The sequence below is a fragment of the Podarcis filfolensis genome (genome assembly GCF_964270895.1).
Source record: "Podarcis filfolensis genome assembly, chromosome: 10".
In the NCBI taxonomy this organism is placed as follows: Eukaryota; Metazoa; Chordata; class Lepidosauria; order Squamata; family Lacertidae; genus Podarcis; species Podarcis filfolensis.
In genome coordinates this window covers 61330590-61344042 of record NC_139612.1, presented here as the reverse complement: position 1 = coordinate 61344042, position 13453 = coordinate 61330590, and the positions used below count along the sequence as shown (strand labels likewise).

Below are 13453 nucleotides of genomic sequence, written 5' to 3'. Positions count from 1 at the left end.
CCTGGTATTCTTTACAGTATAGGCAAGTGTTCAGTACCATCACACTGGAATGAATTCATATGCATTCCAGGAACAAGAGCTTCACCAATTTGTGACCAAAAATATCTCTAAAAAAAAGTTTAGAGAGATGGAAGGTGAATAAAGAAAGCTGCCTCTTTTTTATATGTTTTAAAATTAAAATATATATATATATAATGGACTTGTCAAGTTTGAAACATGTCAGGTCATTTTTGAGAGAAAATACATTTGGGCATTTTCTCGTTGATTTTCTTCTGTTGAAGTAAAAAAGAACTGTTCCCTAGGCTGGGGTCTCTACACTGGGAAAGCCAGTCAAAGAAGGCTAAGTTTTTGGATCCTTGCTCCCACCCCTACCCAGTCATACACAGCCTCTTCTTAGGTGGGCTGGGGAGTGTGGTGATCAGGCTCTGTTTTGTTGTACAAACTTTATAAGGCACTGTATACCTGCTGCTGCGGACCAGGAGGGTTTTCCTACCATAGGTGCTTGCCTTTAGTCTAGGGTTGCCATATTTCAAAAAGTGAAAATCCAGACACAAAAGTTATCGAGCTTTTCAGGGTGGGTGTGGGTGTGTGCACACGCGCAAAGTAGCTGGGCGCTTCTCTTTCTTTCTTTCTTTTTTGAAACAGTACAAGCCCCTCTCTCCAGCACTGACACTTTTTGCTGAAGAGAAGAGTACAAATGCTATTAAAAAACAGATAGATAAAGAGACTTCAACGTGGAGGATGATCTTGTAAAGAGGACCCAGATCATATTCAGGGGCAGAGACTTGCTCCACATATCCGCCTTCCATTGCTGCAAATGTATGAACTGGGGCACTGCAGATATAATCTAGAAAACACAACTTTAATCTCCAAAGATCTAGATTGCAGTTTTTCCTACTCCTCCCAGAAACTACAAATCACCTCTTCTAGTCTTGTTGTGTTTCATATGAACACACTCTTCCACAGTGGTCATAATAATTTCACTGGGTATCATCCTTGTAAGTCATGCTGATTAATACAACAGGGAGGCTAATACAGCCAATACAGTACAAGTATATATTACAGTATTCCCCCTTCGTACTTTGTTTATTTAGTGCTGTTGCCTTCGCTCATCAAGAGGATGAGACGCTGACAAACTAATGAAAAAATATTCCCACTTGGTTGCACATTAGATGTCAGTTGCATTTTACGCCTGACCTACTTGACAGTGTGTTGCTGCTGTCATGAGTGCCAACATTCATGAAAGTAGGTAAGGTGAACACTAGTCTAACTTTCAATGGTGAGCAACTGTATGGGGGGGGGCAAGGTTTCAATGGTAATCCATGCAGCTCTTTTTCAAACAGAAACAAGAAGCTCAGAGTTCAACCAGAACTTATCGTCAAGAATCAGAAGCCCAAAGCTTTAAGCATAGTACCTGCGGTCACCAGGGTTTGCCCAGTCCCAAGGGACAAGGTCCTATGCTGCACCCTTGAAACACAGTATAATGTCCATGACAAACTAAAGGGCTTAGAGGTGAGCAGAGTCGTGCTGGCTTTCTCTATGGTGCCTGTTGCATTTCCAAAATTCCAATTGCCCACTGGATGCAAAAACTAGAGCTTCCACCCACATTTGAGGGTGTGGAAGGAGCAGAAAACACCAAGAGTGGAGGTCAGCCGTCCCTCTCTGCAGCTCCTGTATTGCAGCCCTGTCTGACAACTTGCCATGACAGGGTGGCAGCGTGTGAGCACAATTGTTGAATCTGTTTGGATAGCAGCTCTGCAGAACTGAAATGTATTTTAAACCTCATCCACTGAAGAACAGCCATAATATGCTTTGCTTTACTACTTTGTTAAACTCAGAATTCAAGAAAAAGCAGCACAATAACTTATTTTGATGGGCAGTCATAGGAAGAATACAGCTTTATGGAGTTTCATGAGACACACACTGGAGATAAAAATACTATTAATTTTTTCCCTCAGCTGTGAATGGAACACACACTTTTCTTTACAAGACTTAGGAAGCGGGTCTCAGGTTTGTTCTTAACAAGAGCATTGAACCTTCTAAACTCCATCTCCCCACCACACAGCTGATACAGTTTCAAATGAACTAAGCCCATCTAATCAATCAGTTGTGGCAGAACATTTCAAAGCAAAAGATGGCTACAGGATAGCAGTGAACTTGAGGCACATTAATGATCTCCAAGGAGAAATCACAATCCTTCGTTTCTCTTCATTCTGTATTACCACCAGCAGCAACTGGAAATATGATATAAAAGCAGGCAGCCACACAGGCTCTGGCTATTTACAGAAGCAGAAGAGGAAACAGAGCTTGACCTCATGCTGCAGTTTAAAGTATAGGGACACTTCTGTGAGGCACTCATTTGTGTCAAACTATCATATGGGAACAATTAACACACTAGAAAAAGATGCGTGTGTTGAGTGGCCCAGCAGCACAAGTGCTTTTTCTGTGAGCTAAATGAAAGTATCAATCATTCTCATGTGGACACTTTCAGCCATGAAAGTGACTCTCCCATCTCATTAGATTGTAATATGAGGGAATAAGCTGCCAAAGACAGAGAATGCCCAGATGTCAACATTAAAATCTGGACACAAAAAAGCTCTAATCCTGCACTGGAGGTGGTATAAAATCCAAATGAGCTAGAGAACCAAATTTCTCACCCAGTGCATCACCTGGAAACGCATATACAATTATTTTGTTTTTATAACTCCAGGCTGTGAATGCCACTCACACAAATGAAGTGCCAGAGGTCCCTGCCATGAAGGCATTACAGTAAAAAATTCAACAAAGAGGAAACATAGGAAGTAGATATGTTTATCTCAGTCATACATATTTAAATGTGTATGGAGTGTTAGGGGAGGGGTAGTACCTCTGATGGGGGACAAGTCATGCTCCTTCCGAGGTAGACTATACATCTTTGGTCCCCACCCTGCACTCAGCTATCACCTGTGACTCCTAGAAGCTGTCGGCAAGCAACAGCAGCCACATGTTGGGAATGGCTTCAACTGGCTGGCTAAACCAGGTGAGGGTAGCCAATGGGTCCCAAACCCTCTGTGAATTACGGACTGCACCTGCGTGTAAAAACAGGCTTTGGCAGACTGAGTGGACAAAATCAAGAATTGGTTCAATGGTCAAGAAGGTTGCTTCTGCACTTGCTGTAGAGGGAAGTGAGGGGCAGATGGAGCTAGTCAACCTGGGAAGGTATCTGATCTAAGAGATGGAAAACTGATGTTTTCAGACATTTTTTATTTCAAATTAAAATCACAGGCCCAAGTGCTTTAAAAGCATACAAACAAGCTTTGGTTATTTCTAGAAATGAGTTGATTGTCTCAAAATGTATATGTAATTGTTTCTCTGTGCCATGTTTTACCAACTAGCTGAATAATTGTAGACTAATAAATAATATATGTTGGATGTAGTAACTTACTCTGCCCAGAGGACTCATTGGATGTGCAGCATAATCCGATGTCAAATTATAGTGTGCAGCTTCACCTATCATGTTTACTTGCCGGTCTTTCTTTTCTTCAGATGACATAGTTGCTGCAGTCCTGAAAATAGAATATGCAACAAGACTAGAACTTGCTGTGTATGTAGACTGCTACTAAAAAAGCATCTGTAGCTGTCCTTTCGTAAAGCGTATATATGCTATTCATACAATTTCCCAGATGCTGCAACAGAATTGTGCAAATTTTTAAAGAAAAAACTATGTTGTTAAATTATGCTTTGTGGATTCTCAATAGATCAGTCTCTAAAAATAGAACAACTGCAATCTAGACAATTTGTTTACATACATGCATGACATTATCCCTAAGGTATAGTGAAGCTTTTGGTTTCTTTTCCAGAGGATCTCCTGCCTTTCTTTCTCCTACTTCCAGCACTACCTTCTCATGCCTGCATGAGTACTGGAAAAGAACGAAAGGGCTTGGATGAATTTGGTATGCACATTCTCCTGGATACACAAACCTGTATTAACAGAATGACTGACCACTTTAGTAACTCAGCTGCATACAAATGCTTAGAAAATCTATGCAAAATGAAGTTACAGGTTGATTCTCTGTAGCTGTAAGCCTTTGCAATGGATGAGTTCAGGTATGCCTATAGCTGGGGTCTGCAACCTTTAAGACAAAAAGAGCCACTTGGACCCGTTTCTGAAGGAAAAAAAACTGGGAGCCGCAAAACTCATCATTATAAAAATAACTTTTTTGTCACTTTTTATTATTTCTTTGTTTGACCCCTCAGAATTACTCCTCCTCATAGAAATAAACGTTAAATTAACAAGTTACCTTTTTTTGTGTGTGTGTTCTTCACTCCCCTTCAAAACAGTGACCGGCGTACATGCCCCCTTTCAATGCATTGACCAGCGTACATGCCCCTTACAATGTAGCGGGCGGGCGGGCGGGAAGGTGACGTCGGGACGGTGAGTGACTAACGCATGCACCGCCCCCATGCGACATCACAGCCAGTACAGCGCCCGCCACAGTGGGGAGTGTCGGGGCGCACAATGTACCTCCTCCCCTCGCTAGTATCCGCCCCGGAGCCGCAGCAAAGGTGTAAAAGAGCCACATGCAGCTCTGGAGCCGCGGGTTGCAGACCCCCGGCCTAAAGCAATCAAGAGCTTGGCAAGACTTCCATTCCTCCTGCATTCTTTGAGAGGCCAATCTCTATCCCTCAAGTATTGCTCCAGGCATACAAGTATATTATTGATACTGTTAGAACTACAACTAGAAGGTAAACTTAATTACTCTGCTCTTTTTAAAGATCTGAATTTCTTGAATGACAGCAAAATCACCAGAGACAAATAAGGAAATGCTGGTAGTCAAAAGGAGAGAGAAGTCAAGAGGATAGCAGGGAAATATTAGTAAGCCAAATGCATCTAGGAGGAGCAGGTTTGAGAAGCTATGCAAGGAAAAGCAGAAGTCAGGCCAAGAGAGCAAAGCTGAAGTCTGATCTGTGAATATGCTGGACAGTAGACAGTAGAGCTTCAAAACAAGCTTGGGACAGTTGGGCCTGGGGAAAACAGCAAACTGATTGTGTACTAAGCCATCCACAAAATGAACAGCGAGGATGAACTGGTGAAAAGTATGTGGTCTTGTGATATGGGGGGGGGGGGATTAAATAATGAGGATGCTCTTTTTAATCACCTTCCACAACCCAGGAGAATAACAGTATCTTGATTGTGTTGGGAGGGTCAGTAGCTTAGTACTGGATCTTAAGTTTTCCAGCCATTATGGCCTGTTTGGTTTTCAATAAATGCACCATTTATGGCACTGATTGCTATAACATGGCAACAGTGGTGATGACACTCATTCAGGCTTCATTTTAGTGAACAATGAATGACGACCAAATGGAGTGGGGTAGGAGAATCAAATAGAACAGGAGCAATGCCTCATTGACCAATAGTTAAGTAAGGAGTGGGGAATCTCAAGATGTTGCTGAAATACAACTCCTGTCAGCCCCAGCAAACAGGACCAATGACCAGAGCTTATGAGAGTTGTAGTTCAGCAACATCTGGAGGGTCAAAGGCTCCCTACTCAGTGCAGTATAGTACAGCATAGTGATCTCACCAAAACTGATTTACCCTCTCGGTAAGCAAACAGAATGGTTCTAAACATGCCTGTACCCACAAAGGAAAGGCACGATGGAGTAGTTTCAAACTTAAAAAGCTTAAATTCTAAACTTTTTGCCCAGCCCTTGCTTCTTTTTAAAAAATTCTCTACTGAACATGTAATTAACAACAAAAACATGCTAATCCTACAACTTGATCTAAAATGCAAGAAGCAGAAATACCGTATTTTTCGTCCCATAGGACGCTCCGTCCCATAGTACGCACCTAGTTTTTTGGGGGGGAAATAAAGGAAAAAAGTTTTCCCTTTATTTCCCCCCAAAAAAACAGGTCGGAGAAACCGAACCAGGTCAAGGAACAGTGGGATGGCGGCGCTGCGCCTCCCTGCTGTCCCCCGAGCTTGTGGGGCTGGCCGATGTCTGCCCAGCGTGAGGGGCGCTCTGATTAAGGGCGCTCCGCCAGCCGGGCGGCAGGCTGCTATCCGCAGCGTGGGGAGCCCTGCGGGGAACTCCTGCAGGGCTCCCCACGCTGCGGATGTATGCCCGGCGCGAGGGGCGCTCTGCTTTAGGGCGCCCCGCCCGCCGGGCGGCAGGCTGCTATCCGCAGCGTGGGGAGCCCTGCGGGGAACTCCTGCAGGGCTCCCCACGCTGCGGATGTATGCCCGGCGCGAGGGGCGCTCTGCTTCAGGGTGCCCCGCCCGCCGGGCGGCAGGCTGCTATCCGCAGCGTGGGGAGCCCTGCGGGGAACTCCTGCAGGGCTCCCCACGCTGCGGATGTGTTCCCGAAGCGCCGGGCGCTCTGCTTTCAGGGCGCCCGACGCTCCGGGAAGCAGGCTGCTATCCGCAGCCTAGACATCCCTGCGGGACCTCCCACAGGGCTGCCTAGGCTGCGGATTTGTTCCCGAAGCGCCGGGCGCTCTGCTGTCAGTGTGCCCGGCGCTCCGGGAAGCAGGCTACTATCCGCAGCCTAGACAGCCCTGCGGGAACTCCCGCAGGGCTGCCTAGGCTGCGGATGTCTTCCTGAAGCCTGGAGAGTGAGAGGGGTCGGTGCGCACCGACCCCTCTCGCTCTCCAAGCTTCAGCGAAAGCCTGCATTCGCCCCATAGGACGCACCCAGATTTCCCCTTCATCTTTGGAGGGGAAAAAGTGCGTCCTATAGGGCGAAAAATACGGTATACAGAAAACATTCAACAATTAAAATAAGTCAACTTAAAACATTAATTTAGTAGAAATGTATCTTGTGCCTAGTATAAAATTTTTACCCAACTGTTATGATGTGCACATATGCATGTCTGTGGACCACTTCCTAAAAGCAGGGAAAGCAAGGAAGTATTCAGTCTTTCTTTTGCTATGAGGTCATGACATTATGGACATTATGTAATATAAAAGACAGACTGACCTACATAAGGGCATTCTTGGCTACTTGGAATGTTTGAAAAATAACATGCAGTCATCTGGCCAGTCAATTGACAATATTTGACTGGTCAACTGACTGGCAGTTCCACACTAATGTGAATAACTGTTAAATTCTGTATTCATTGAGCAAAACAATCACTTACTGTTCATTCACAACAAAAATGCAGTTGTCCTGCGATGGCTGCCCTGTGACTGGATGCTTGCAAGTCACTTTTCGTTCATTGTGACTGTGGGGAGACAAAGTAGAGGAAATATATAAGCACATTACTCTTTTCTAAGCACAACTGCAAAATTCCAAGACAGCAGGCAGGCAGATTCATTATGGCATTAATTAGTGCATACGTGCAGCTTCTCACAGTGATACAGTAACAACAACTGATGATACTTGAGGCAGGATATTTTTATTTTTAAACTCAAGCGTTTGGCAATCCTTTAGAGCTTAGCATAGAACATTTGTGGTAAGCATTCCCTCTCTATCCACATTAAGCCTGGATATAGTTAGAAGTTTATTTTTTTAAGGTTGCAGACTAATGTTTTAACCCATGAATGAATATAAGCAGTGTGAGCAGTGGCTATCAACACAAGTTTTGATGGACTACACTCTGGGCTACATGAAAAGTAAAGGCACATCTTGGGGGGAGGGCAGATATCATTACAGAATTAAAGGGGGGGATCTTGAAAGAAGAATGAGAAGACAGTTAGTTTGCCATCATATTCCTCATGAATACATCCCCTATTCAGATTTGTATGGCAGAAGCCAGTTCCTGTTTATATACATACATACTTCAGAGGGGAAAAGAATATATGCATGTATTAAATGTGTGTGTGCCAGCAAGCACAAAACAAAAATATCTGTAATAAAGAAGCACAGAAACCCGGATAACACTGGTAGAGCTGGCAGAGCACAGTGGTTAAGAAAGTGTATTAACTTTAAGGCCCTGGTTCAATTCTCATCCTGGCCATGGATTCGTTGTGTGTCACACCTTTTCAGCCTCCTTACTGGAAACAGGTAGATAACAATCAGCCTACCTTGCCAGGATTGCTTACAATGCCCTTGTTCATGTGAAATGCTAGCTCAAATTATGGCAAGCATGCCAGTGCACAGGGAGAAAGAGGTCCCTATCTTGCTGCTCCCCCACTCCTGCGGTACATGGCACTATGATTGTGTATCACCAACTTTTCTGCCACACTATTCAGGCTTAGTCATTTAAATAAAAATCTGCATTTTATATGCTGCTCACCTTCAAAAACCCCTGGAGACTTACCTTCATCAAGATAATCCTAGCAATTCCCTGGTTGGTACTTTTGTTAAAACTCTTTAGATCTTAATCACTTTGCAATTTCACACAGTCATGCTCTAATCATAAGTCCCGTTCCACACAAAAACCTACAGTACAAAATTAAAAGCTTTGTTCCTTGGCAAGAAGCATGATAAATACCACTTATAATAAATGCAAAGGGGTGAACAATCAGTCTCTTTTAGAACTTACATCCCTTATGCAGAAAGGCAATGTTCAGTGATTTAAAGGTTCCCACAATGCCTATGATACATAAAAAATGGGGCGACATCAGCCCTGGCACTGAACTTGGCTAACAATCACAATTGTCATGTGTTTACATTTAATGCCTGATGAAGTTTATTTTGGGAAACTGCTTCTGCATCCTGAGTATATCTGAGTATCTTGGCTGTGAGTCTTGAAAGACCTGCACCCTGGCCTGGGAGGGCAGAGCCCTGACTGACTCCAGCTACAAAAGCTGAGGCTGCTGGACAGAATATTGGATTAGGATATTGTGTCTTTTTTTGGGATGCTGCTTTTATTGATATATATTTTTGTATATTTTTAGATCTTATTATGATTTATGTGGAAATTGTTCAATTTGGTTGTGTGTGTATGTACGTTTTTTCTTAATAGAGGGGAACAGAAATTTAGTCAATTCCTAGGATTAAAATCTGTAAAATCCTTAACTTGTAAAAACACATAGTCTTCTAGTCTAGAGCAATATGGATGTGGTTCATATATTGGTCCAATTTTCACTTATTTGAAATTTATTAAATCTTATCTCTTGTAAAGAGTTACCTTCAGTATGCATCAGGAATAAAGAGCAGCATATTCTTTCCATACAGAATGGTTCCTTTCACTATGGTTCTTCTAGGATGGAATAATTCAGAAATTTCAACACCACAAATAGGATTGTGGGAAATCAGGGTCTCTTTCACATGCAGGTGACCCAACCATGACACAAGGCAAGGTAGCCACAGATTTTGCATGACATAAATGGCAAGAGAATAGAAGACAGGCAGATCTGTCCCATAGAGTAAAATCATCTAAGACATTATCCAGTGTAACTTCCACTGAAATGAATGAAAGCTGTCCTAAATATATTACCATGTGGCGTGCTAATTAGGAGGGGGTGCTATTTGAATTTTCCATTTCTGGTACAGCACTAGTTTGTCCCCACTTTCCTCATTCATGCCTGGGTGCTGGAAGGTAACCCTAGGTGTTTGCTGTTATGCTCATTTAACCTCACTGTTCCAGAATTCAACAGCAGTCCTGCCTTCTGAAGTCTGCACACAGTTGAAAGCAGAAACATGACAAGTCAAAGCATTAGTTGCATGACAGCCATGAATACACCCACTGCCAGAAGAAGACTGGGATGACAGCCTGTGCTTACTGTTGGGAACAGTAGCTTCTGTGCTACATCTTGACAACATCATTTTAAAAGAGGTGCAGAGGGGTGTGTGTGTGTGTGTGTGTGTGTGTGTGTGTAAGAGCAAGTAGATTTTTAAGGAAAGGGGAGATTATATTGCAAACACAAACCAAAGGTAAGAGAAATTGTTCTTAGAAAACCCGCTTTCTTTATGATCAACTGTTATGTACTGCCACATTTTCCTCAACATTGAAGGATAAATGTGGAATGCACAGATTTTTCTCAGTTGCAAAGAGGGTGATTTCCCTGTTTTATTGTAATTTTGTCTGCATTATTGTCTACTGTAAGCTGCCTTAAAAACCATGGAAGGAGGCTTTTCAAAAACAAAGTTCCAATTTAAAACAATGGAAGAAAAAGGCCCTTAATGTGGAGAAACTTGCTGATGTGTTCACTTCAGGCCACTGTGAAGCCAGAAAAGCTTCACCCATTTTGCATGGTGGAATACTGTCACATCACAAGACAGGAAGTGGGTACAATTACAACACAGTGCCTACAGGATGAATGAATGCTGTCATGTTATCCACCTATGAGGCAGATGCTGAACACACAGACAAACATGCATCTCTCTCTGAGAAAACAGCCAACGCATGTTACAGTTCAGAGTAGAAGATTGCAATCATATGCATAGGTACTTGTAAGGAAGCCCTGCTGAACTGGGTAGGATTCCTAAGTAAACATGTGATAGGTTATATGTCAGATTTGGGCCCAAAGACGTACTCAGATGCAAAGTCTGACACATTCAGTTCAAGGGCATTTCAAGGGCATATGTTAATGCATGCTGATTGATTCAAATATTGATCCAAATCACTCAGTAAAACTGCTTTTTAAAAATACATGTTTGGGTGTGCATACAGGGTTATTTTGGTTCCCTGAAAGCTGAATTTCTTTCACTCTTTTAGTGTATGTATTCAAACAGTTTTTCAGCAGTGCAGAAATGTCAGCACACAATTCTCATATTCACAGCATAAAAGGCATTTGTTTATATCCAGAATCTATACTGGTGAAATCAATATTGAAAACAACACTCTCTATCTGAGTACCTATAGTTAACTATATAACTCAGTGACCCACAAAGAACTTCACTGTAAGGCTACAGAGGCAATCACTTCACTAATTAACAGTAACCAATTAGCTTTTGATTTGAATATTCGTGTTCCACTTGCACAACTCAAAACTGCAATTCCACTTTCCACTGTGCTCTTATTCTAGACAGACATTCCTAAAGCTTCCTAAGAAAAATAATTCAAAAGCCTTCCGACACACCTTGCTTCCTCTGTTAGGTGAACTGCAGCCCAATTCTGTGCTTCATTGCACAGCACATAATTCTAGAAGGTTCTCTTGCAGGCTAATTAATTCTACCTGCCTAGAATTCAAAGCAAGTTTAGAATTCCCTCTTCTAAAAAGTAAGCATTTATTCTCTCATTTCTATATACCCTTTTAAAATATATGAAACCCACTTAAGACTACCATTCCCTGGGCTAAACAGCTTTCTTTTAGTAAACTCATATATCATCAACATGAAGAATTAAAGAACCCAAGAGATAAATGAATGTAGAGATGCATTTTTATATTTTTCGTTATCGAAGGTCATTACATAAAATATTTGGTAGCATGAACAAGTTAAGAACAGAAGGCAAGCTCTCAAAAATACGATCATAGATCCAAAACTCCAGAATCCTCCAAGGTATTTAATTGGTATGCAAGACTATTCTGCCACAAATCAATATGTAAGTGGTGCACTTCACTCACACACACAGGCACATGAAGCCTTCAAAAATGCATAGCTGACTAAGACATGTCTTCACCAGAAACTAAGTGACAGCTCACATCATAAATCCTTTCACCGGCAGGCTCTTAGTTATGAGGCTACTGACTCAATATTGCATTTTAGCACAAGACACTGAAGTCCAAATTCCTTGCAGCTGCACCTATATAACACACGAATATGGGAAACCGCCTTGCACTAAGAGAGACCACCATCTATCTCAGTACAGTGGTACCTCGGGTTACATACGTTTCAGGTTACATACGCTTCAGGTTACAGACTCCGCTAACCCAGAAATAGTGCTTCAGGTTAAGAACTTTGCTTCAGGATGAGAACAGAAATCGTGCTCCAGCGGCACGGCAGCAGGAGGCCCCATTAGCTAAAGTGGTGCTTCAGGTTAAGAACAGTTTCAGGTTAAGTACGGACCTCCGGAACGAATTAAGTACTTAACCTGAGGTACCACTGTCTATACTGGCTGGCAGCAGTTCTCCCTTGTGTCAGTCAGGGACATTCCCAGTCCTACCCGGCCATGCCAGAAATTGAACCTGGGATCTTCTGTATGCAAAGCAGGTGCTCTACTGTTCTTTTTGATCCTTAGTCCTTAGGGAAATACACATTGCACTCCTCAGGTGTGAACCCTGAACGCAAGGCCTGGGCAACTTGCTCTCACTTTAACAATATCCCCAAGTTCAATGCTTCACTTATTCCATATAAGTAACTGCATGGCAGCCATTCACCTAAAGGTGATACAGTAAAGCAAAAGGGTGCCTGGGGATATTCGGCAGCTTGGAGGGTTAATCCTTAAAGCTCAAGTACAGCTCTGCTAGATCAGACCAAAGACTTCTGCATTCCACAGGCTACAACTGGATACCTCCATATGCTTAATGAGTTTAAGTATAATTTTCATTAAGAAAACAAGGATAATTTTTTCAAAAGTATTTTCTATTAATCTTGCAATACTCGCTACATTTTATATTCCCCTCCACATTTACTCCAGAACTAAATTGTATGTTAGTTTAAATACCACAAAGACATTTCACTGTTTTTACAGAAATTTCATATAATAATAAATACACAACTGCAGCCCTCCTCCATTTACAAATTCATTAGGAATGTGAGGCCTAAAATTAAGAAGGGAGAGTCAAGAGGAGCCAACACAACCAAACCCCAGCACACCAAACTTTCCATTCCTTAAGGAGTAAGAAGTCAGCAAAATTTCTTGTTATTTTTGTTCTTTGTCCCAATGTTTCTTTTTCAATAAGACAAATACAATAGATGAAAGCTAATAAAATATTGCTTGAAGACAGGGAAAAAATGTAATATAATATATTCATATCTACTACCAGTAAGGATGTGGTCTGTGGCTGCACAAGCTCCTTCCATTTTCCAGAAAATGTCCCTCCACATTGCATATGTAAGCATTTGCATTCAGCTGAACATATGAACTTTTCCCCCAATTAATCTATTTAAGAAAACAGTTTGAAAGCTTTGTGCAGGAAAGGTTTTCCTGGAACATGGATTACTATCAGGCTCCCCAATTAGAATGCTTAACTAGAAAGGTAACAAAAGAACATTATAAGGAATACCAAAGTAATTGAATTCTCACACAAAGGTACTCATTTTAGCTGTTGAACATCAAGTTTTGAAATCCACATTAATCATCTCTCTGGCTCCCACACAATTTCACATGCACACCCATGATAATAGATTCCCAATTTGCTGGAGAGAATTGAGGAATATAATCTAAGGAAGTGGCAGCTTGCCATTTGATCTTGTTAGGCTTACTTCTTCATTCAAGGGACCAGTTTGCCAAATGCTTAACAACAAATGTAAGACTTGGAATACAAAGTTTGGGCAATCCTTAACAAAACACCTGTGTAGACACATAAGGAAGAGTACTGTGTGCTGAAATGTCACCCCAGACACATATCTCTGAACGTCTAGCACAAGGGTCCCTCAAAACAGAAAGATTGCTACAAAACTATCCAATATATCAAACACCTAT

The 13453-nt window shown here is 42.1% G+C and overlaps 1 protein-coding gene across 41 annotated transcripts in view; it reads right to left on the bottom strand.

Moving 5' to 3' along the window:
• PLEKHA5 (pleckstrin homology domain containing A5) overlaps positions 1-13453 on the bottom strand; it is a 178776-nt gene that overhangs the window by 66633 nt on the left and 98690 nt on the right. For all 41 annotated transcript variants that reach the window (XR_014538737.1, XR_014538738.1, XR_014538739.1 and 38 more), the window contains 2 exons: positions 7118-7201; positions 3425-3545 (listed from right to left, as the gene is read on the bottom strand). Coding sequence is in view for 32 of the 41 variants with exons in the window: in XM_083572556.1 (XP_083428682.1) it covers positions 3425-3545; positions 7118-7201 (205 nt within the window). In the remaining 9 variants the exon portion in view is untranslated. The remainder of the gene's footprint in view (positions 1-3424; positions 3546-7117; positions 7202-13453) is intronic.